The sequence below is a fragment of the Staurois parvus genome, unplaced genomic scaffold, assembly GCF_062004578.1.
Source record: "Staurois parvus isolate SC_StPar_1 unplaced genomic scaffold, SC_StPar_1.0 ptg000243l, whole genome shotgun sequence".
Classification (NCBI taxonomy): Eukaryota; Metazoa; Chordata; class Amphibia; order Anura; family Ranidae; genus Staurois; species Staurois parvus.
Genome location: NW_028318039.1, coordinates 14864516 through 14890000, shown reverse-complemented (window position 1 = coordinate 14890000; position 25485 = coordinate 14864516). Strand labels below are relative to the sequence as shown.

General features: G+C 40.3%; 1 protein-coding gene across 2 annotated transcripts in view; it reads left to right on the top strand.

Moving 5' to 3' along the window:
- Positions 1-25485, top strand: part of TGDS (TDP-glucose 4,6-dehydratase) — a 78501-nt gene that overhangs the window by 35301 nt on the left and 17715 nt on the right. The window contains exons 6-12 of one of the 2 annotated variants that reach the window (XM_089680479.1): positions 1034-1132; positions 11870-11929; positions 14080-14123; positions 19451-19616; positions 21107-21165; positions 21254-21351; positions 22205-23893. In XM_089680479.1, the coding sequence (XP_089536605.1) occupies positions 1034-1132; positions 11870-11929; positions 14080-14123; positions 19451-19616; positions 21107-21165; positions 21254-21351; positions 22205-22272 (594 nt within the window). In that variant the 3' untranslated portion in view covers positions 22273-23893. Of the gene's footprint in view, positions 1-1033; positions 1133-11869; positions 11930-14079; positions 14124-19450; positions 19617-21106; positions 21166-21253; positions 21352-22204; positions 23894-25485 lie in introns of those variants that run through there. The other variant, XM_089680480.1, reaches the window with a different exon arrangement.

The following is a 25485-nucleotide window of genomic DNA, read 5'->3' as shown; positions in this document are numbered from 1 at the left end:
TTTTTTTCCCCAAAGCAGCCTGCAGAGCATTGCACCTGTGATCTGTGAATCACAGGTGCAATGTCAGGTTTCTTCAGACACTGCCTACAGCTATGTGCCCATACCTCTGCACAGGCTGTCAATTTCAGAGCTGTAGGAAGTGTGAAAGGACTACAAACACACCAATCAGCACAATTGCAGTCCATTGAAACTACAAGTGTGTCTGCCACAGTGGCAGATGGGACTTAGTTTATTCATTCACAGATCCCTTTGAATGAATGAAACAGCTGTATGGCCGAGCATTGTGCAGCCATGTTGATTTTAAATGTGACTGAAGGGTAGAGGAAACCCTGCTTGCTGTCATGGGAAGGGGGTCAGGGGATGAGGGGGGTTGTTCTGTGCTGGAACATTATACATACATTACATGTTAAATACAGGTATAACGTGTTCCAAGAAGATGAACCTATCCTATAGCACTGGTATCCCTGTGGAATTGTATTGCTGTCCCAAGTAGGTCCATTGCCAGTTGAATGCATGTGGTGCAACATGAATGCCATCTGTTCAAGCATATGCTGTGAGTCCAGTATTATTTACAATTACTCCAATGCTCAATAGAAGGCTCTGGTGCTGAGTTGAAGATTTAAGCAAAACGTTACCTGGAAATTCCTTAGCTGAGTATCATTACATTTCAAAATTCTAAAGGAAAAAGAGGCAAAACTTTCTCTTTAAATTTTGTATTGAGCAAATGTATGTAAAAGCGCCTAAGTGGGTTTAAAAGGTTCACAGCTAACACCCTGCCAAAACTGTTTGCATTTTCTTTAGGGAGCAATAAAGTTGCAGATATGTTCTTGAACTTAATGAATCATCCTTTTACGTACATATTTTAAATGGCTAGAGGTCACATTGGAGTATGCAGAGTTTTTGAACATTTGAATTGCTTTATTCCCAGTGCAAAATTATGCAAATGAATCTCTTTATTACAAAATGGTTTTTGACCAGCGTTCTGAACATTATTCCACATCACTGGCATATTTAAAAATTCATATTTCATTAGGAATTTGATGAGACGTCACCAAAACGGCCAACAAATCCATATGCATCGTCCAAAGCAGCTGCAGAAAGCTTTGTGCTGTCTTTCTGGGAAAGATACAAGGTAAGGAGGCGATACAAGAGCCAAGTTTATATTAGCACAGGGAGTCTTAGCTCTATTCAGTGGGGTATGTCTGTAAATGAAGCATCACACAGCCATATGTTGTGAAGTGTGAAATGATTATTTATACTGCTGGATGTATTTAGGATGGAGCCCAAAATGTCCCACCTGCTCCGCAAGACACCAGCTGTCATTCATTTCTTTCATCGTATAATTGTTTACCCCATGAAGCTGCGGTCTGTAATCTGCCCAGACTTAAAGCATAAATACATGGATGCCGTTTAGTGTTAGAATCGCATCTGTGGTGGTATTTTTTCCTACTCATGAGAATTGTTGAGTTTAATCAATGTCTGTTTCACAACAAAAGTGTTTCTTTACTTTTCTAAAAAAAAAATAGCGTCGATTGCACTTTTCTGCAAATGATATACAGTTAGGTCACAGGCACAATTTTAGGTTTTTTTTTTTCAGGTATTTACCAAAACATATTCAAGCTATAGTTATATAATGGATATGGGCTGAAAGTGCACACTCTCATATTTAATTTAAGGGTATGTACATCCAAATTGGAGGAAGGGTTGAGGATTAACAGCTCTTAAGAGTAGCCATCCCCCTTTTTTCAGGGACCAAAAGTAATTGGACAGTTGAATCAAAAGATGTTTCATGGCCAGGTGTGGGCTATTCCTTAGAATTAAGTCCAGCCCTTTTACCTGCTTAATTGATTACAAAGTGTGGTATTTGCATTTGGAATCTATTGTTGTGAACCTACATCATGCGTTCAAAAGAGCTATCCATGCAAGTGAAACAGGCCATTGTAAGGCTTCAAAAACAAAACAAATTCATCAGAGAGAGAGCAGCAACATTAGGTGTGGCCAAATCAACAGTTTGGTACATACTGAGGAAAGAAGCACGCACTGGTGAGTTCAGCAACATAAAAAGGCATGGACTTCGACGGAAGACAACAGTGGTGGATGATCGCAGGATCCTCTCTATGGTAAAGAAAAACCTATTCAGAACATCCAGGCAAGTGAATGTCACTCTCCAGGAGGTGGGCGTATCATTGTCAAAGTCTACAATCAAGAGAAGACTTCATGAGAGCAAATACAGAGGGTTCACCACAAGGTGCAAACCATACATAAGCCTGAAGAATAGAAAAGCCAGATTAGATTTTGCCAAAAAACATCTAAAAAAGACAGACCAGTTCTGGAAAAGCTTTCTTTGGATGGATGAAACTTAAGATTAATCTGTACCAGAATGATGGGAAGAAAAACGCGTGGAGAAGACTGGAACAGCTCATGATCCAAAGCATACAACGTCATCTGTAAAACATGGTGGAGGCAGTGTGATGGCATGGGCATGCATGGCTTCCAGTGGCACTGGATCATTGGTGTTTATTGATGATGTGACAGAAGCAGCCAGATGAATTCTGCAGTGTTTAGAGATATACTCTCAGCCCAGATTCAACCAAATGCAGCAAAGTTGATTGGACAGCTCTTCACAGTACAGATGGACAGTGATCCAAAGCACACTGCGAAAGCAACCCAGGAGCTTTTGAAGGAAAAGTGTAATATTCTGCAATGGCCGAGTCAATCACCTGACCTCAACCCAATTCGGCATGCAGTTCACTTGCTGAAGGCAAACCTAAAGGCAGAAAGACCCACAAACAAAGAACAACTGAAGACAGCTGCAGTTAGAGCCTGGCAAAGCATCAGAAAGGAAACCCAGTCTTTGATAATGTCCATGGATTCCAGACTTCAAGCAGTCATTGCCAGTAAAGGATTCTGAACAAAATATTAAAAATGAACATTTTATTTTTGATTTTATATTCATTTGTCCAATTACATTTGATACCCTGAAAATGGAGGGACTGTGTATAAAAATGGTTTCAGTTCCTAAATACTTGATATTTATGTTCAACCCCTTTCAAGCTGAAAGTCTGCACTTCAAATTAATTTGGATTGTTTCGTTTTCATTTATTCTGGTGGCATACAGAGCCAAAAGTATGAAAATTGTGCCTGTGTCCAAATATATATGGACCGAACTGTATGTATTTTATATTCTGCTCTTGTCAGAGATATTTAACTATTAACCCAAACACAGGTTTAAAAATGTGTACAAGTCACAGGCTAGTTTTAAATTTGAATGCCTATGAAATGCTAAGCCTACTTGCCCATGGCTTCATTTTCTCCTCCAGATGTAGCCCTTGTGCACCAGGGCTGCCCACTGCTTAATATCCTCTTGTGCTGGTAATCTGGCTTTATGGAGGCATCACATGCTGAGCCATGTGAATTTGACAGAAAGTTTGTGTCCACTGTGGGCTTTGACTCTCTTTTGTAAGAACTGTGTGACATCAGTTAGGTGGAGGGCTGTATGTGCTTCTCTCATTTTATTGCCATTCAGCCTAGAGGGAGCACCATATCAGTTCTACTTCTGAAGCGCCAGTGGAATTTACCAGTCTCTGGTCTTGTCTCACTTCCTGCCTATTGTGACTTGGTCACATCATGAGCAAGTGCGTATTTCCCACAAAGGCAAACGAGGCATTTGCCCAGGGCAGCATTTTTTAGGGGGGCATCACTGCCCCCCGGAAAAAGGGACATATATGGCATGGAGACCAGGTGGGATCCGAGAGAGGTTGCGGGCTAATTGATGGTGTATGCAGAGCCCCACTGTTGTTCCTTGGGATGGCCAGAGCTGTGAAGGTGAGTGTCTGTCTTTCTTTCTGTTGCTGGGGGAGGTTGTTAGTGGAAGGCTCTCTCAGGTGGGGGGGGGTGGGGAGCAGGGGTTTTGTTGGTCACTGTCAGCCTCTGTCCGTGTGGGGGGTCTGGTGTTGGTCAGTGTCAGGCTTTCTCTCCAGCGGGGAGGGGGCGGTGTCTGATTTTTGTTATGCCTAGGGCAACACAAAACCTAAATACACCACTAGTCCTGAGTAAGGCTGGTCTGGCTGCAGCATTGGGAGCTACCTCACAGGTGGCACAGTTGTGCACTTTATAAAAACAAAAAAAAAATTCCAGGCACAGCTGATTTTACTGTGGTAAGGCTTGAGGGATCTGAGTGCTGTCATCATCTGTTAGTTGGAATGGTGCTCACATGCTTTGCATTTTGTTTTCTGGCTATTCAGCCTAGAGCAGTGGTTCTCAACCTTCCTAATGCCGCGACCCTTTAATACAGATTCTCATGTTGTGGTGACCCCCAACCATAACATTTTCGTTGCTACTTCGTAACTGTAATTTTGCAGTGGGAGGATTAGTGCCACATCACTGATGTCAGTGGGAAGAATAGTGTCCTATCGTTGGTATCAGTGGGAAGAATAGTGTCCTATCGTTGGTATCAGTGGGAAGAATAGTGTCCTATCGTTGGTATCAGTGGGAGGAATAGTGTCCCATCGTTGGTATCAGTGGGAGGAATAGTGTCCCATCGTTGGTATCAGTGGGAGGAATAGTGCGACATCGTTGGTATCAGTGGGAGGAATAGTGCCACATCCTTGGTGTCAGTGGGAGGAATAGTGCCCCATCATTGGTGTCAGTGGGGAGGGGAATAGTGCCCCATCATTGATGACAGTGTGGGAGGGGGATAGTGCCCCATCATTGGTGTCAGTGGGGGGGGGGGGGGTAGTGCCCCATCATTGGTGTCAGTGGGGGGGGGATAGTAACCCATCGTTGGTGTCAGTGGGGGGGGGGATAGTGACCCATCGTTGGTGTCAGTGGGGGGGGGGGAATAGTGACCCATCGTTGGTGTCAGTGGGGGGAGGGGGAATAGTGTCCCTTCGTTGGTGTCAGTGGGGGGGAGGAATAGTGCCCCACCGTTGGTATTAGTGACACCAATGATGGGGCACTATTCCTTCCACTGACACCAATATTACTTACCTTGCTGACCCCTGCTCCAGCCTGGGCTCTCTCCCGCCCTCTCCCATCTACAGCCAGCATACCTGGCTGCAGCAGCACCATCTGCATGGTACAGACATTTGCTAGTCGGCTGTCTTCCTTCTCTGGCTGCTCCCTCACTCGATCTTCTTTGATCTTCACACTGCCGCTCAGCTTCTCTTCTCCAAGCTCCACCTCCTCGCCGGTGATTGGCCGCCTGTGTGCCTCTCCTGAGCTACAGTTCCGGCGGCCAATCGCCAACGAGGAGGCAGAGCTGTTGAGTGATCTCGGTGGTGTAGCCAGATGACGGGTGGCATGTCACCCCTGCCACACATTGCGGTCCAGGGAAATGTGGGCGTATCTTCATGTGGGCGGACCCGCCTGGAGACAGAGGAGTGGTGTCTCTGTTCCTAAGACCATTGGAAATATGTGTTTTCCAATGGTCTTAGGTGACCCCTATGAAAGGGTTGTTCGACCCCCAAAGGGGTCGCGACCCACAGTTTGAGAACCGCTGGCCTGGAGGAAGCTCCATCCCACTGCTGCATTTGCTTCTGAAGCACCACCATTAAGTAGATTTTCTGGTCTCATCCCACAGTCTGCTTATTGTGACAGGTCACCTCTGGACTCTTTCAACCCTCATCAGCACCATCTGCTTAGGTTAATGAGTATGTGAGGCCTTACCTTGCTTTGGGTCTAGTTTTCTGCTACACAGTGCAACATGTCTTCTCAGTCCTGTTTGCAATGTGTTACCTCAGCTCATACTCCCCTAGTAGTTCTGACAGCATTTACCTGGTATCCGCAGAAGAAACAGAGGCATGTAACCTGGGACCCCTATTACAGTATCTCACGAAAATGAGTACACCACTCACATTTTTGTAAATATTTTATTATATCTTTTCATGTGACAACACTGAAGAAATGGCACTTTGCTACAATGTAAAGTAGTGAGTGTACAGCTTGTATAACAGTGTAAATTATTTTGTGCTGTTCCCTCAAAATAACTCCACACACAGCCATTAATGTCTAAACCGCTGGCAACAAAAGTGAGTACACCCCTAAGTGAAAATGTCCAAATTGGGCCCAAAGTGTCAATATTTTGTGTGGCCACCATTATTTTCCAGCACTGCGTTAACCCTCTTGGGCATGGAGTTTACCAGAGCTTCACAGGTTGCCACTGGAGTCCTCTTCCACTCCTCCATGACAATATCACGGAGCTGGTGGATGTTAGAGACCTTGCACTCCTCCACCTTCCATTTGAGGATGCCCCACAGATGCTCAATAGGGTTTAAGGTTGAAGACATGCTTGGCCAGTCCATCACCTTTTACCCTCAGCTTCTTTAGCAAGGCATTGGTCGTCTTGGAGGTGTGTTTGTGGTCACAGTACATGTTGACATTCATGGTTCCCTCAATGAACTGTAGCTCTCCAGTGCCGGCAGCACTCGTGCAGCCCCAGACCATAACTCCCACCACAATGCTTAACTGTAGGCAAGACACACTTGTATTTGTATTCCTCACCTAGTTGCCGCCAAACACGCTTGACACCATCTGAACCAAATAAGTTGATCGTGGTCTCAGCAGACCACAGGACATGGTTCCAGTAATCCCATTTCCTTAGTCTGCTTGTCTTCAACAAACTGTTTGCGGGCTTTCTTGTGCATCATCTTTAGAAGAGGCTTCCTTCTGCCATTAACTGAAACGCAAACAGCCATGCAGACCAATTTGATGCAGTGTGCGGCATACGGTCTGAGCACTGACAGGGTGACACCCCCCCCCCTTCAACCTCTGCTGCAATGTTGGCAGCACTCATACATCTGTTTCCCAAAGACAACCTCTGGATATAACCTTGAGCATGTGCACTCAACTTTTTTGGTCAACCATGGCGAGGCCTGTTCTGAGTGAAACCTGTTCTGTTAAACCACTGTATGGTCTTGGCCAGCATGCTACAGCCTGGTTTCAGTCTTGGCAATCTTCTTCTTATAGCCTAGGCCATTTTTATGTAGAGCAACAATTCTTTTTTTCAGATCCTCAAAGAGCTCTTTGCCATGAGGTGTCATGTTGAACTTCCAGTGACCTAGCAGTATGAGAGAGTGAGAGCGATAACACCAAATTTAACACACCTGCTCCCCATTCACACCTGACACCTTGTAACACTAAGGAGTCACTTGACACTGGGGAGGGAAAATGGTTAATTGGGCCCAATTTGGACATTTTCACTTAGGGGTGTACTCACTTTTGTTGCCAGTGGTTTAGACATTAATGGCTATGTGTCACGTTATTTTGAGGGGACAGCAAATTTACACTGTTATACAAGCTGTACACTCACTACTTTTACATTGTAGCAAAGTGTCATTTCTTCAGTGTTGTTACATGAAAAGATAGAATAAAATATTTAAAAAATGTGAGGGGTGTACTCATTTATGTGAGATACTGTATTATAGGGTCATCTTTATCAGAGTCTTCTTCAACTCCATTGGGTGAGGCTCATGTCCACAAGGACTTTGTTATTCACATTGGGCTTTTTGTTGGTTTGTGCCCAATTACTGAAGCAATCTATTTGCAGAGGCTCTAAGCACACTACCTGATGGCCCTGTTATCTCTGATCGATGTAGGCTGCCTCAGATCCCTCTGTTGCTTCATGTAATCCCAGGCAGACTCTATAATGTTGGGGTTCAATGGGCTTTGTGGGGGCCAAACAATCACTTCCAGGACTCCTGTTCTTTACGCTGAAGATGGTTCCTAATTACATTTGCTGTATGCATGAGGTCATTGTCCTGCTGCTGAATAAATTTGGAGCCAATCACTCAACTCCCTGATTGTACAGCCTGATGCAAAAGTATCTGCCTGTATTTCTCAGCATTGAGGACACCATTATTTCTGACCAAATCTCCATCTCCATTTGCAAAAATGCAGCTCCAAACTTATAAGGAACCTCTACCATGCTTTACTGTTGCTTGCAGACACTCATTATTGCACTGTTCCCCAGCCCTTCAGCTGCCAAACTGCTTCCTGCTGCAGCCAAATAATTAAAATTTTGATTCACCAGTCCAGACACCTGCTGCCATTTTTCTACACTCCATTTCCAAGTTTTTCTTTCATGAAGACCACTTCTGGCCAGACTTCTCTGGACAGTAGATAGGTGTACTTGGGTCCTGCTGGTTTCTGCTAGTTTATGGCACTACTGGACATCTTCCGATGTCACAGAGAAGTAAGCATGATGTGTCTTTCATCTGCTGCATTAAGTTTCCTTGGTCGACCACTGCGTCTATGGTCCTCCAATGTTGCTCGTTTTACTTGTGCTTCTCCAAAAGCGCTTGAACAGCACATCTTGAAACCCCAGTCTGCTGTGAAATCTTTGCCTGGGACAGACTTTGCTGATGCAGCATAACTATCTTGTTGCTGTGATCAGTCTTGCCATGATGTATGACCTGTGTCTTTCAAAACTTCACCATAGTAGCAGAGTTTTAAACCTCCTACACAGCTGTTTGTGTTTCCGGTAATGACTGTGTTTCAACCTAAATATGAAATGTGATGCCCATTAATCATACATCTGACTTTAATCCTACAAAATTCCTGAGTTTGTGCAATTTTAAGAATTTATGCTGATTTGAAGCCAAAGGGTAGCCACACCACATTATAGATATAGGCAGCACAGTGGCTAAATGGTTATCGCTTCTGCCTGGCAGTACTAGGGTCGCTGGTTCGTATCCCAGCCACGACACCTCCTGCCTGGAGTTTGCATGTTCTCCTTGTGCCTGCGTGGGTTTCCTCCGGGTACTCCGGTTTCCTCCCACACTCCAAAGACATGCTGGTAGGTTAATTGGATCCTGTCTAAATTGGCCCTTGTATATGAATGTAAGTTAGGGACCTTAGATTGTACGCCCCTTGAGGGTTAGGGACTGATTTGAATGTACAATATATATGTAAAGCACTGTGTAAATTGACAGCGCTACAGTTGTGACCAAAATTATTCAACCCCCAATGCTGTAAAGGGGTTTAGGGACTATAGTGTACATTTGGAATTGTATTCAGAATCAAATCCTACAAGGACGTTGTAACTACCCAAATGCAACTAAAATGACATCAATTGTTTATGTAATACAGTAGTAAATGGTTCTTATGTGGTTTCTTCATTGCCACAATTATTCAACCCCTTAAAGACTACCACTCTGAAGAACAGAGGTTCATACAGGTGCTTTCCATCAGGTATTGAAAACACCTGTGGATGTCACCGAGCAGCAATCAAGCATAATAAGCACCAATTAGGCAGCTTTAAAATGACTGTGATACTCAGCTCCTTCTAGACATTTACTGGTGTGGTTACAAACATGGTGAAGGCAAGAGAATGGTCCAGGAAGACAAGAGAAGAGGTGATTTCTCTTCACAGGAAGGGCAATGGCTATAAGAAGATTGCAAAGATGTTAAACATACCAAGAGACACCTTAGGAAGCATCATTCGCAAATTCAAGGCAAAGGGCACTGTTGAAACGCTACCTGGTCGTGGCAGAAAGAAGATGCTGACTTCGACTGCTGTGCGCTACCTGAAGCGTAGAGTGGAGAGAAGTCCCCGTGTGACTGCTGAGGAACTGAGAAAAGATTTGTCAGATGTGGGTACAGAAGTTTCAGCCCAGACAATAAGACGCACACTGCGTAATGAAGGCCTCCGTGCCAGAACTCCCAGGCGTACCCCCTTGCTGTCTCCAAAGAATAAGAAGAGTCGACTGCAGTATGCCAAAAGCCATGTGGACAAACCACAAAAGTTGTGGGATAGTGTTCTGTGGACTGATGAAACAAAATTAGAACTGTTTGGGCCCATGGATCAACGCTATGTTTGGAGGAGGAAGAACAAGGCCTATGATGAAAAGAACACCTTGCCTACTGTGAAGCATGGTGGAGGGTCAATCATGCTTTGGGGCTGTTTTGCTTCTGCAGGTACAGGGAAGCTTCAGCGTGTGCAAGGTACCATGAATTCTCTTCAGTACCAGGAGATATTGGATGGAAACGTGATGCAGTCCGTCACACACCTGAGGCTTGGGAGACGTTGGACCTTTCAACAGGACAATGATCCCAAGCATACCTCCAAGTCCACTAGAGCATGGTTGCAGAGGAAAGGCTGGAACATTTTGGAGTGGCCATCGCAGTCACCAGACTTAAATCCGATTGAGAACCTCTGGTGGGACTTAAAGAAAGCAGTTGCAGTGCGCAAGCCTAAGAATGTGACTGAACTGGAGGCCTTTGCCCATGAAGAATGGGCGAAGATACCCGTAGATCGCTGCAAGACACTTGTGTCAAGCTATGCTTCACGTTTAAAAGCTGTTATAACTGTAAAAGGATGCTGTACTAAGTACTAAGATTGAATGTCACTTGGGGGTTGAATAAAACTGATAATGCTGTGAGCACAGAAAAGACATTTGTGGTTATTTCATTATAACTGTTATGTTATATTTGTCTGACCTACAAGTGCCTCTTTAATGTAAATGTAAGCAAGATGACTGAATGATCAAAAGCAATGTCAAACTGGCCAAAACACTCAATTTCAGTGGGGGTTGAATAATTTTGGTCACAACTGTATATAAGTACCATAAATAAATAGATTTGATTTAGATTTTTCTTCTGCTCGCTCACTTTGTAAGTTGTAAATTGATAAAAATAAACAATTAAAAATAAATCATTCTTACTTTACAGCATTTCTTCACAACTTTTGCACAATACTGTAAACAGTGTTGTTTCTAAACTGATCAATCTAGCATGTTCTACTCTGATGCCGTATGTTCCCCCAGTCAGTTTTTCCACATGCGTTCTGCAAGGGCACAACAAAATCAATTGTTCTCTATGTGCTCTGTTCACACTATAACACTAGTCTCACATGCAAATTTATTTCTGCACTAGAATCTGCAAAGTGTATAAAACTCATTGAAATGCGCATGAAAACTGACTTACAGATATCATTTGCACACTTTACATCAGTTTTTCTGTGCATATGATGTGAACAGGCCCTAAAGCTTCTATAGCTGCAGAGACCTTCACGCTATACCCAGTATTTAAGTCAGAACTGAAAACAACCTGTAGGACTCGGGGCCCGTTTTGAGAACCTGATGGAGTTTTGTCTCTTTGAAAAGGAATTTATTGCTAAGTGATCTCTGCCTACTGTATGTGTTCCAGTCATCCACCCTAACAAGCATACAATCAAGTGGATTGATGGTGTTCTTTCCTTTAAAGATTTTACTGACAAGCAGTTATATTCCCTATTTAGATCTCAGTTTGCATTAACAGGAGTACTCCTCCATCCTGTGTTGGCAGCAACTTTAATTTGTCAAACTATGTCACAATGGGTTAAATCCCTTAAAGGACCCCTCCCTCACAGGAGCAGAGGCTTGTGTCATGGAACTTTTCACCTGTGATGGCCTCTTACATGTTACTGATGTCTATTCAAATGCATAGATCAAAGACCCGCCCCTTTGTTTACTTTAGCAGAGAGGTGAATGATAGCTCCTTCTTGGAGCTATAAAGTGAAGGGAGAAAAAAAACCAGCAAGTGAGGCATCCTGTCTGTATACACTGCTCCCTCACTGTATACACTGCTCCTCTCCTGCCTCCTCCTTGCACAGTCATTTACTGGGAAGGTCTGTGTGCTGTTGTTTTCTCCTCCCTGAGTTCCTTATACAGTTGAGAACAGAGGATGTGATCACATATGAAAAACATAATTACATTTTTCCCTTTTTTTTTGATAGCTATACACAAATATTTTGCCTTTCATTTCTATTTTAAACTGAATGGGTTGTTATACAAAGTAAGGGTTTATATATTTTGTAATGTACTTAACACCTTGTTGGCTCTAGAATGTTGTGTAATTGTCTGAAATGTCACTAGTTTTTTTCTCTCCAAAGTTTCCAGTTATTATTACCAGAAGTAGCAATGTCTATGGACCACACCAGTATCCAGAAAAAGCAAGTATTTCTGTGTGATATATGTATGTATGTGTGTGTGTGTGTGTGTGTTTGTGTATATGTATGTATATATATATATATATATATATATCTACAGGCCATTTAGACATTTTATGGTAGTCAGGTATTTCAGGTAATTTTCTAGCCTTCTATAGAAAAAAATAAGGTTAACTTTTATTAGTATTTATGAATAGCACCAGCTTTTCTTTGGACACATTTTTATTAATGAGGCTCACAAAATACTATTTTCTTCTTCAGTGTAGTGTGGTAGATTTATTTGGCCCAGTGCCCTCATCAACTGGTTTAAATGTCATGAGATCCTTTTTAGAGATGTTCTTTATTATTTGACCTTAGCTTACTCCACTAGAATCATATGTTTCTGCCACTGCACATCTCATTGTGTGTTTCTGTGTTACTGCCTCATTTCCATTGAGAAGAAGACAGGGCCACCAGTTCAGTATAGCAGTGACCCATTAAAGGCAGTTTGTGACTTGTTGTGCTCATTTATACACTCAAACTACAAGTGGTGAGTAATGAAAGCGTGAATGATTGTCAACAGATATTACAGAGTAAATAAAACAAAATATATTTTTTAAGAAGAAAAAAAAGCATGTGAATCAAGGACATATATCCTTGCCCAAGGCATATTACTTGTAGTTGACAATTTGAAATGGTGAAAGCAGAATACTTATAGCTCTTTATATATGAAAAGTTCTAACCTGTCTCATTATTGTTGCGAGTTATGAGCTTCGTATATATTATATCTGGCAGGTTAGTTTATTGGTTTGCTGGCTTACTTTCTACACATCTGTGTTTTATAATTTCTGACACAGTCTTTTCTATATGTTGCTATAAAATATTCATATAATATGTTTGCAAATTAGTCTAGAGTTCAGTGTCTTCTGCTCCCTTGCAAAGGCACGGGGGTAGTGAGATGTGTTTCTATATTGTAATTTAGGTGACTCTGTGGAAGCATTAAAATTCAAACAACATGATTCACATCTGTTTTCCTCTTCTGTAATTCTAGTTTTATTGCCTGCTCACCACGTCTTTACTTAAGTCAAACAGTATGAAGCAGTGCCATTATGTGATGTTAATTGTGCTTTGCTGTTTCTACAGTCACTGTTGCTTCTTTTATCTCCATGGGTCCTGAAATAACCCTGTGAAATTACAACTCTGTCATGCCCAAGTGTGCACTAGGCTAATAAATGCCTAATTGACAGGTTATGGTACTTTTGTTTACCCTTCCATTTAATTCTCTGAATTCTAAAGACACATTTCTCATTAAGTAGATTTATTTCTCATGTGAAAGTGACATTTTCTGCTCATTGTCGTTCATCAAATCCAGTACTTGATTCACTAATGCTCTCAGCAAATATACTTTATTTCCTACGGTTTCTCAAACATAAATACTGGTTGATACTATGAAATTTTTTTAATTTCATAAGTCATTACTTACCAGAAGGTATAGAGCAGCCATACACCTAGAGACAGAGCTGCCTCATTTGATTTTCTCTGGTCATTGAATAGCCTAATCTTAAAACGAGCAAATCCCTACCCTCCACTCCAGCCCTGCAACAATTGTGAAGTCGCTTGTCTGCGCCCTCATCCTCTAACTGGCAGCTTTCAGGGCGCGGGCTTTGGCTATCACAGAATGATGTATATATTGCACATGGGTGCTTGTTCATCCTGGCACCAAGGCTTTGAAGAGGCAGATTTATATTCTTGCAAAAGAGACACGCTATGAGCCTGTCTGCTTGCCATTCAAAGGCTGTTGATCAGCAAATTGGGTCTAAACTGACTTAGTTTAGCTAATAACTGCCCCTTTTTTGTTCAGCTTATCTAAGCATACACAGGCTGATCTCCCCATTCTCTTTCCTCACTACCATAATCTAGAATACACTCTTACCACCTTGGCTGAAGTTATAATGCAGCTAGTGTGTGGTAAAATGTTCTTTCTCATTGGTCTGTTGGAAGAAGACTGACCAGTACCACCTTTTTTGTCAATGTGGCTTTCAGATAGCGGCCACAAATTCTCTCTGTTGCATCATCCTATTTTAGAACTTTATAAACTTGCAAAATGTTGGATAGTTTATAACATTTTTCCTTTCAACATATACTAATATAGCATTTGTTTTCTTTGTTCTCAGGTTATACCCAAGTTTATTTCTCTGCTGCAACGTAACAGAAAATGGTATGAGCCTATGAACCTATTTATGACTTTGACTTTTAATTAGCATCAATATAAAATGGTTTTGGACTTGATATGGATATTATTCCACCAAATATTTTTCTTTTCTAGTTCCTGAAATTTTACAAAAAAAAAAAAATCCATTATCCGGTGATGTCATCAGTAGGTCTGTGTTTTCTGTGAAATGCAAGGCAGATCATGACTGGTGGGGGGCTGACTGGATGCTGTAAATAACTTACATAGCACCCTGCTCCAGTATGTACTCTTTTCGAGCTCTCAGCCCTGATGCAAGCAATGGGCTGGTTCTTGGGAGAAATTATGCAAATATTCAAATGCCTTGATGGGTGGAAGTCAGTCTGTAGGAGTGGGCACTCCTTGACAGACTGGATTAGAATGCAGACAAGCCTAGGTAACACCCACATATGATGCTAAGCCTCTATTAATAATATTATTATTATTATTATTATTATTATACAGGATATACACTCATCAGCCATTTTATTAGGTACACCTGTTCAATTGTTTGGTAACACAAATTGCTAATCAGCCAATCACATGGCAGCAACTCAATGCATTTAGGCATCTAGACACAGTGAAGATGGACTACAGCAGCAGAAGACCACACCTGATTCTACTCCTGTCAGCTAAGAACAGAAAATGGAGGCTACAGTTCACATAGGCTGACCAAAATTGGACAATAGAAGATTGGAAAAACATTGCCTGGTCTGATGAGTCTCGACATTCAGATTGTAGGGTCAGAACTTGACGTAAACAACATAAAAGCGTGGGACCATTCTTGTATCAACAGTTCATGGGTGTGCAGCCGACAAATCTTCAGCAAATGCGTTATGCTATCATGTCAATATGGACCAAAATCTCTAAGGAATGTTCAATCTATTCCGTGAAGAATTAGGGCAGTTCTGAAGGCAAAAGGGGGTCCAAAATGGTATTAGCAAGGTGTACCGAATAAAGTGGTCAGTGAGTGTGTGCAGCACCAACAGCCATTGAAGGGCTTTACAAAATGAAAGCAGACAGTACAGTTACAATACAATTCAATAAAAGAGGAATCGGAGGACCCTGTTCATTAGAGTTTCTAATCTAAGAGAATAAAAGAAAAACCAAAGAATGAAAGGGGCAGGCCAGAGACAGGCTGGGGAGGAAAGAACTGGATGATGTTCGATATCCTTCAGCCAGGGAATGAAGCAGGCTATATGTTGCTGAAGCTTCTAATACACACTGTGAGATTTCCTTTATGTCTTATCTTGGAGAAGCAACAGGAGGTGAGAGGACCGCTCAGTGCTTCTTAATGGACCCCATTTAAGAACCTGATGAAAACTATGGACATCCTCCCCAGAAATATTCACATAAACAAAACTTGGCATGCATTTAATATATGTACTTTATTTTATTGAAATGTGATTGCCTTAAACATACTGTATATGATATACACAAAGTTTGAATAAAGTAAACACTCTTAAAGCAGTTCTATGCATAAAAGTAAAAAACCCTCAGTGTGCAGTCCCCCCCAGAGCCCCTACTAATACCTGACCCTGATCCGAATCCAGTGTTGTGCACGGGAGCAGAATCTCTCCCAGGTCTCTGCCTCCTCCTCGAGAGCAAGCACGCGTGAGTAACCCCAGAGCAAGAACCTTGCTCTGGAGGCACTCAGGAGGGGTGAGGGGCCTAGAGCGCTGGCGATTGACCCGAGAGGAGGATCGGAGCTGCTCTGTGCCAAACCATTACAAAGAGCAGGTAAGTATGATGTGTTTGTTATTTAAAAAACAAAAAGAGAATCTTTACAATCACATTAACATAAATCTCACTCCTTTTCATGCGAAAAGTTATGACCACTTATTACTAAAATGAAATACGATCGTCTTGTGCAAATTAAACAGAATTCATTCTCACATCTACTAACTACTACTAATAGAAAATGGGAGTTAGTACTTGCTATTGTGGAATGGCACAAGATGGCAGTTGTGCAGAGAATGATGACACAAATTTAAATGGTAAACATGAGTCAAGAGATGCTTAGTGGATGGCACTATAGGCAGTGTCTGGGTGCGTTTTCTCGAATTTCTTTAAATGGGAAACCCATCCATGGACCCAAGGTTAAGAACCCCTGTTCTAAAGTGAACAGAATTTCCCAATGAGAGAACTGTCATAGGAATGGATGTCCAAATTGGAGGGGTTTCCTGGCTTCTTGTTTATATGACAATGCAAAATTTTGGATTTTCCATCCCTTTTTAGCAACAATGGTCACCAGGATAAAATGGAAAGAGAATCTACCCAGTGAACTTAACTTTTACTTAAAGGGGCTGATTTTCTAAAGAAAATAGGCTGTTCACTTTGCAAGGAAAATTTCCTCCAGCTTATTGAATGTGGTGAAAATTCCCTTTTGTAAATAATATCAAATCATATGAAAGGAATAATAAAAAACTGTATTTTTGTTAGCAGATTTGGTTTGATTTGAACTTTATCTCATTCACAAAGCTAAAGGGAAGTTCCAATTTAAAGTGATAATTCCCTTGCAAAGTGAACTTCTTCTTGTCACTACTGTGTTTTGAATCACTCTAAAGTGGTATTTAAACTCAAAACTAAAAATGTAATATATTGATCATATCAGATGTGGGGGCTGTATTCGTTTTCTTTACTTTGGCTTTTTTCTCTCTGTTTTCAACTGGTAATCTGGCCAGTAACATATCTCCTGTATTGTTAAGACACAACTCTGGAGGAATGAGCACAGTAGCCACAGCAGCATTCTGGGGAGGAGAGTAGTGTTAAATGTATTAGCAAAGTTAAATACACTAATTAAAGCCAAACCCCAGCTCAGTTTATAATTAGTTGCAGCAAACTGTTTTTTCCTTTTGGGATAAAGGTTTTATATGAAAAGCGGATCATTTTAATTACCCCTCTCAGTGTTAAATAGTTTGTCTCATCCATGTAAACTGATGTATTCTGCTGGAGAGCTTGAGCGTTTGAAAAATAGACTTTTTGGCCAGATCACCAGATGAAAATCGGAGAAAGACAGAAAATTAATACAGCCTTCAAATCTAAAAATTGGTAAGCTGAAATATAATAAATGTTTGCTTTCCCTAGTCCTCTTCCAGGATGGCATACAGGAGAGAGAGAGAGAGAGAGAGAGAAAAAGAGGCTCCTGCCCCCTAGCACAGGAAACACAAGGTCCACTTTAACTCAAAGTCCAGTCAACATATTATCTATGCTGGTTAGATGAACATGTTAATTTCCCTTTAATTTTTTTTTTTTTTATCTGTAGGGACTGTAACATGGAACTAAACCCAATGATTCATTGGTTTTCCAAAATTTTCAATGCAATGACAAAGGTCACAGTATCATGGCAGCTGCAGATCAAACAGAGGCTAAAGCAGGCCATAGAAGGTTCAAATCTCGGCTCAGTCAGTCCAACTTGGGTACAACCAACCTGCCAGATTTTACGTCTATGTGATTATTGCAAGCGGTCTTATAGCCATGAGCAATAACACAGGTCTGCGACTAAAAAGCTGTTTGATTATTTTCATCTAATTTCCATGTATTTTGGTGTGCTGAAAACAAATAAAATATTGAAAAAACTCCTAGACGTCATGATTTGCCACAAAATGCAAAATTGTCTTCAAATTTATCAATTTTTTTTAATTTTTGGTATTTTTTTTATATTCTGGGTTTTTAACAAAATTTTAAGTCCAAATTACTATTAATTCATATAAGTGCATTTAAGATATAAAATGCCAAAAAAAACCTTTAAAGGGGTTGTCTGAGTTATGTAAAAACAAATATAGCACTGTAAATCTGATGGTCAGCAATATATACATAAGCTAAGCAAGTTTTAGGGAAACAAAATTCTATTTCCTTATTTCCCTAGTTCTCTTCTGGCGCTTTGTTGTTATTTGCAGGTAAACAATCTCTGCCCCTCCCCCCCTGCAAAGGGGGTGAATACAAGTGCTGCTCTGAGTGACATGTCTGACTACGGGGATACTCAGCAGCATGCTGTATGTGTAAGCCTCAGCCCCGAGTCTGTGCTTCTAATGGTAGAAGGGGTTAATCTTTCCTGAAGAATCTAGTGGATGGGATACTAAATGCCCTTGTTTTCTGTGTCTATGGGACAGTCGAGACTGACGAAAATCACTGGACCAAGAAGAGTTGGCAGCCGAGGGTGCTAACAGTCAGTGAAAAAAATGTCCTCCGAGAAACTTTGGTACCTTCACATAAAGTTCTTCTACCACATCTCCACATAAAATTGGGATTGATGAAGCAATTCGTAAAATCACTTCCAAGAGATGGAGAATGCTTCAAATACTTGGTCACCAATTTTCTAGGCCTGTCAGAGGCAAAATTGAAGGAAGGTGTGTTCGTCGGACCAGACATTAGAAGGCTTATAATTGATCAAGAGTTTGTCAATACCATGACGGAGCCTCAAAAAGAAGGGTGGATTGCATTTAAAGAGTCGTACAGAAATTTTTAGGCAATAACAAAGATCCTCACTACAAAAAGATCGTCGGACGAATGCTGAAAGCATTTCAAGCTTTAGGTTGCTTGATGAGTTTGAAAGTGCATTTCCTCCAGTCCCACCTTGACTACTTTCCTGAAAATTTGGGAGCTGTGAGTGAGGAACAAGGTGAACGATTCCACCAAGACATTAAAGAGATGGAAAGGAGATACCAGGGAAAATGGAGCATTACAATGATGGCAGACTACTGTTGGATGCTTCAGAGAGACATTCCAGATGCTACTGACAAGCGTAAATGCACCAAGAGGAGCCTCACAGGGAAGAAAAATCGAGTTTAGTGTGTGTAGGTGAGCTCATTTCAGTTCAAAAAAGGATTTTCATGAAAAAATTGTAATAAAACTTTAATTTTCTAAGTCTATTTCCATTTATTTTGAGGTATTGCCTTATTTAACATAGTTACCTAAATTGTCAGGAAACGTGATGTCCTATGACAACATGGAGGTCATTTTCGGATTCAGCGCACCAAAAAACATAAAGATTATGTGGAATAACCAAAACCGCTCTTGAAAAAATTTTTTTGGCAGACCTGTGAATCACTGTGTTCTCCCAGCAGGGACTACTTCCCCAACCCTCCAAATCCCCCCCCCCCCCCCAGGAGAACACGATGACTCAGCAGGAGGTAGCAGGAAAGAAATTTGTTCCGTCTATAGGCAGCCTTAGATGGAAACTTTCTTAACTGGAAAGGCTAGGAGGGTTTAGTTCTGCTTTACTCAGCTCTGTACTAGATGTATTTTAACCACATATCCATTTGAAAGTTTCTAGAAACAATCTAAATATATATATTTTTTTTTTTTTTTTTTTTAAGCTGCATCCATGGAAGTGGGAGACAGACCAGGAGTTTTCTGTATGCCTCTGATGTTGTAGATGCATTGTTGACAATCCTGAAGGTCGGGAATGCTGGAGAAATTTACAACATTGGTTCAAGTTTTGAAATATCTGTATCCCAGCTTGCTAGAGAATTAATCCAAATGGTAAATCAAAAGTCTTTACTGTTTTTATTTTTTTATTCTTTTGTTTGTTTCATATTTTATTCAAATAACTGTTTCTTTTTTTTCTGCTATTTCAGATAGATTTTTTATAAACCTTAGGCTGAAAAAAAAAAACCCAACCATTTAAACAAATAAATATATACAAATATGCATTTATCTTAGTTTGTGCATGCTGTTTACCCTGTACTGGCATCCACTGTGTAGTCATCTGAAAGTCTTGTCTCTGCTGAGTGCCGTTGTCTTGGATGTGATGTCAGCAGCTATAGCAGACTTCAAGCTGTCATTCAAATGACACTTTTGTAAAATTCCCCTTCAATCCTCCCCCAAGAAAGAAAGGCAGGGTTTATTGAAAGAAAACCTGCCATGCCATGAGAGGAATGTATAGGCTTGCTGACTTGTCCTTCTGAAAACACCTGGAACTGTTATACTGTTTTTGCAATACTTTATTGACTTGGAACATATATGAGAGATGAGGAATTCTGACTTTTCTCCATCATTGCTAAATGCTTGTTCTGAGTCAGTAATTTAGAAGTAATAAAGCCAGACACAGCTAGGCAACTAGCAGGTAACTGTGTTCAAGTTGTTTCCCTGAGATTCCAGGCATAGGCTATACACAGAACCTTGCAAATTGCCCACATTTGCACCAACTTCGCCGGGCAGATCTATATAAATGACAAAAAATTATTCAGGAAAACATAAAGTGGTTATGACGCCTAAACAGAAGCGCTGGCAGAGAACCCCAGAAGGGAAGGTTCGGGGGACACTTTGTGCCATTCCACAGAGCAGGTAAGTATAAAAAAGCATTTATAATCACTTTTAAAGTGTATAATGAAAGTTTGAAGTTCAGATTCAAGTTAATCAAGTTGAAACTGTTATTTTATTTTTTAACTAAAATAGCATAATGATGTTATAGGTTTTACACAATTTCCTTCCTTTTTAGATGAAAATGTTATATATGTGTGAGAGAGGTCATTAAATCCTATGCTTTCACTGTATACGTTTCTTCATGGGAATGTACTGTATATCCTAGATTGAATTTTTCTTTTTTCCTCTACAAGGGGGTTTCTAGAGAACAGCACACACACTGTTATTTCTTCGATATGCCTAAAGCTGCCTTTTTTTGAGAATTTGTGAAAATATATTATATTCTTCTCTGAAGTTCCATCAATTTGGTGGTGACGTCTTGCAATGTATGAGTAAACCTCATAACACTTTGATTAGGCGATAGTTATATATTGCTAATGGTCTGCTGACTGAAACTGCTGACTAAAATATTCAATATTTCAAGAGCAGAACACCACTGTATGTGCAAAATTATTGGCTTGTGAGTGATGATGGGGAAATCTAGTATTGTAGAAGAGGTTTAATGAGTACAATGGTCACATATGACCAATTCAATTTAAAAGCAAATATGGTATGTTATCCGATTTTTTTTTTTTTTTTTTTCTTTTTTTTTTTTTTTGCGTCCCAAGATTAAACATACATCTTCAGAAACAGAAACCGAATACTGGATGGATTATGTAAATGACAGGTAATATGCTTTTCGTCAATTTTTCCTTCTGCCCTGCCTGTCCAGTTTTAAAGTTAGGCATCAGGTAAATTGATTCTTCTTTTTGCAGGCCTGTCAATGACCTTCGATATGTAATGAATTCAGAAAAAATGCACAGTTTAGGATGGAGGCCTAAAGTACACTGGAAAGAAGGCATTGAACAAACAGGTGTGTTCTTTAGTTTTGACTTTGTTAAATAACCTAATTTTAGCTAGCCAAATGTCTAAAGGAGGTTTTTAAAGAACATCCCCATGAAGAGCTTTTTATAGAAACAACCCTACCTCTATTTCAGAGAAATGACAACCCTGCTGCTTGTTTTTGGCCCACATGCTTGTAACAGGCATTTACATGTGGACACATTTCTATAGACTTGTAGAAGGTCTGGAGATTCCACCTACCCAGGGGAAGTTTCTTTACTGGTAGCTTATAGAAAGCTAAGAAGCCAACCCCACAGTATCCATGCAGAACAAAAATATGTGTAAAATTAACCTGTGACTTATGTTCATTCACCTACCCAAGCCCTGCCCAGTCCTGTCATAAAGGGGAAAAGGGTCTATATCTATATCACTGGTTCTCTAACTGCTATGAAAAATTTAATCTTATTGTTTCAGAAAAGTTACAATTAAAAAAAAAAAAAACAGAACTAGGATAGTATTTTCACACACTGATATGGCAATGCAATGCAATTGCTGTTTGGGACCTTTTTCTGCAAAATTGCCTTGCTGTTATGCTGATCCAGCTAGGTCAATAATTTCTGAAACTCTAATCCCAGAATAAATGGGTAGATCAGGAAAGTCACATTAAAGTCACAAAGTCTAATTTTCTGGGTCAGTATCTCAAGGTATTAAAGTGGCAGCCAGTCTACTACTCTTAGAACGTGCTCAACAATGGCAGCTTACATATTAGGTTCCTTACAGGTTTTCTTTCATTTTGACCTGACAAATTTTCAGTTAGAGAATGTGTTCAAATGCTATTACAACCAAAAGAAAATGGTTATATTGTTTCTTTTTCTTCTTAACAGTTGCATGGTACAAACATAATTTCCACAACTGGAAGAATGCTGAGCATGCATTGAAGCCATTCTGTTGACTTGCAAGCCAAAGATTTTATGGAGAGAGCGGCAGATTCTGAGAACAAAAAATAATACAAACTGACCAAGACCTATCTTATTAAAATATAAAATTCCAAGAATTAAGTGTAAACTTAAACACATTTTAGTCACTTTACACATGACCTTATCAGGTGAGTTTTATACGCGGATGAAGAAATTTCTGTGCTGGTATCCCTAGAAGAAGCAAGAGTCAGCTGGCATTTACTGTTACCCAAACCATCAGTGTGTGCACCGATCTGTAGATCTGAAGCATTTTTTTGTAGATGGAAGAGATGATCACACTAACATACAGGTGATTCTCTAGGACATGTTAGTTAAATATTTATTTAGTAAATGGCTTTCAGGTAGCTAAATATCTGAATACAATTCTATTAAATCAAGAAAATCTTATCCTATTTATACATCATGCACTTTATAAACTCTGAAAAATTAAGTATAGTTAACATGTAGATATGTTTATTTTATAATGATTGCAATGTTACAATCTGTTCCTTGGTTGTAATTTTCAAACAACTGAATGCCATATTGGCATTCCAGGAGACACCAGTGTCTTACTATTTCTTACACTAAAATAATGGAAGTGGTTTTCCATTCACAATGGTAATTTCATTAAATGATTTGAATAGTAGAATGGTTGTCCAACACCATTTCTCTTCTCTTTTCTCATTTTTCTTGTTCCCCCTCCATACGGGAGTATGGAAGAGCTGCAAGTACTACATGTGGTACGCCCTAGGATGGTAAAGCAACCATGTCACTAATGGAAGTAAATGAAACTAAGCCAGACCTATTAAAAAAAAAAATGTATACTTTCCTTTCTGGTGGTCAGTGTCCTGTAATTATGTAGGGGATGTCTGCAGCCACTGTGGGCAACAGGGCAAGTATCTGACATGCCCATAGATGTCAAACAGCAGCAGCGGCTGGAGATCTGCAACACTGCAAAGTTTTAAGACACAGGGTGCTGGAAAGTTAAAGTCCACTTTTCACGATACATTTCCACTTTTGCAGCCAAATTTGGATAACCTCACAAAGTGTAACTTTAAAAAAAATATACTTTTTAAAATTCTTCTTTCTATTTTTAATGGAAAAATCATATATAACACAGTATATTATTTTTTTTATTTTTTTTTTTTATGCAAGCTGCTCTACGTTTCATCTTAGTAATAAGCCCTGGACACAATCTTCCTCTGCCCAGAACCGATCTGTCCCTAACCCTAGATAACCCGCTCCATGTGCCAATACATGTGGACAGATGTGCCCGCTGGCAGCCTGTTATTTGTGTGCAGGCTTCCTTGCCAGCTCTTCACATATACCTGTGATTCCTGTGGCAGGAGCATGCTGTCCATTCATGAACATTAGTGTGAACATAGCCTAATACATAGAAAGCAACAGTACCTGATGTATCTGGCTGTAAAATTAGGTCATTACTACAGTCCTGAGGTGGAATATGCTTTCCTCTTTACTTTTAATAAAATGAATAACCTTTTTATTACAGTTTGCGCAAAGCTTAAACTGTCTGTCTGTTTTTATATTTGAACATTTATTTAGTGTGCCAATTATAAACATTTTGTTGTAACTTAATAAAAATATATTTTTTCCATACATGCCTTATGGCTTATTTTTGTTTTACTGTATTTGGACTTTTTTAAATCCTTCTCCGTCAAGGACCAAAGAAAATTAAAATGGTTGTAAACCTCAGACATAATTTATGAACAAAGCATATCCCTCTATAGTGTGTACTTGTCTCAATTAGGAGCACGAAGTGTCATTTCTGTCTGCTGTTTAGTTCCTCTGCTATCTGCATGAGTCACTTTGGACAAGTTTTCCTGACACGAGAAAAATGGTGACAGGGGAGGGACCTCCAGCAGATTGACAGCCTCAGCTCTGTTTCTGTGAGCTGTATGGGGGGGTGTCTCTTCCCTCCAACCAGCTCTCAAAACTCTTCTCACTGAGATCTGCAGAGTGTAACTCTCCACACTGAGCTCTGCAGAGTGTAATGTCATCTCTCCACCCCCTTTTTTTTCCCAACTCTGACAAGCTTTAAAATTCAGCCCTTTGAATGGATGTAGAGAGGAGAAGACTGCAGATGAACAGGTACAAATTATGTAAAAGGATTTTTTCAACTCTGTGTATCACCTGAGACCAGCCACTTCACTGGGTATATGTAAGGTTTGTTACAACCACTTTAAAATGGCACTGATCCTTATTTTCCAAAATAATCCATACACATCTGCTATTTGGTTCTGAAATTTAATTTTTCCTGAAATTGTTTCTAAGCTTAGTCTTCACACTTATGCAGGTTGGGAGCACAAAATCGTGTGCATTCCAGACCCATAGGCAAAATGCGCTGTTCTTTAGGAGACGTGCGGGAGTGCCTTTAATAGTTAATGGCACTTCTACACATTAGAAAATGTGGCACAGTTTTGAACATGCCAAATCACATTGTGCTGCACAATTTTAAAAAAGTGTCAGGGACTTTTTTCCCTGTGTTTTCTGCGGGTAGGGCAACCCATTGAAATACAAGGGTTGCCTGCCTGCAGAATGTAGATTGCACAAGTGTGAACCTAGCATTACTTTTTTTTTTTTTTTTTGTCTCCTTGTAACATCCTCTGTGAAATCCCAAACCTCTTTTTCTCCATTTCAGTTTGTTTGGAATAATCAGTGCACATTAGTGAAGTCATGTGCACTGCTACTGTTGTGTTCAAAATAATAGCAGTCAGACATCACTAACCTGATCAATCACTGATTTTGGTAGAAATTATATTTTTACATGGCAAATAATTTACTAGCAGGAGTAGTAGAGTAATAGAAATCCAACAGACCCAATAGTCATGACATGCATGCTGCTGATTCTGTGTCATTGAATCACTAATTGAAAGGGGCATGTTCAAAATAATAGCAGTGTGGAGTTCTATTAGTGAGGTCATTCATTCTTTGAAAAACAGGTGGCAATTATTGCCCTTATTTAAGGAAGGAAGGCAGCAAATGTTCTACATGCTGGGTACAGTGCATTATTCTCTGAAATTCTGAGGAAAATGGGTAATTCCAGACATTGTTCAGAAGAATAGTGTACCTTGATTAAAAAGTTGATTGGAGCGGGGAAAACATATAAAGAAGTGCAGAAAAAGATAGGCTGCTCAGCTAAAATGATCGCAAATGCTTTAAAATGGCAACCAAAACCTGAAAGACGTGGA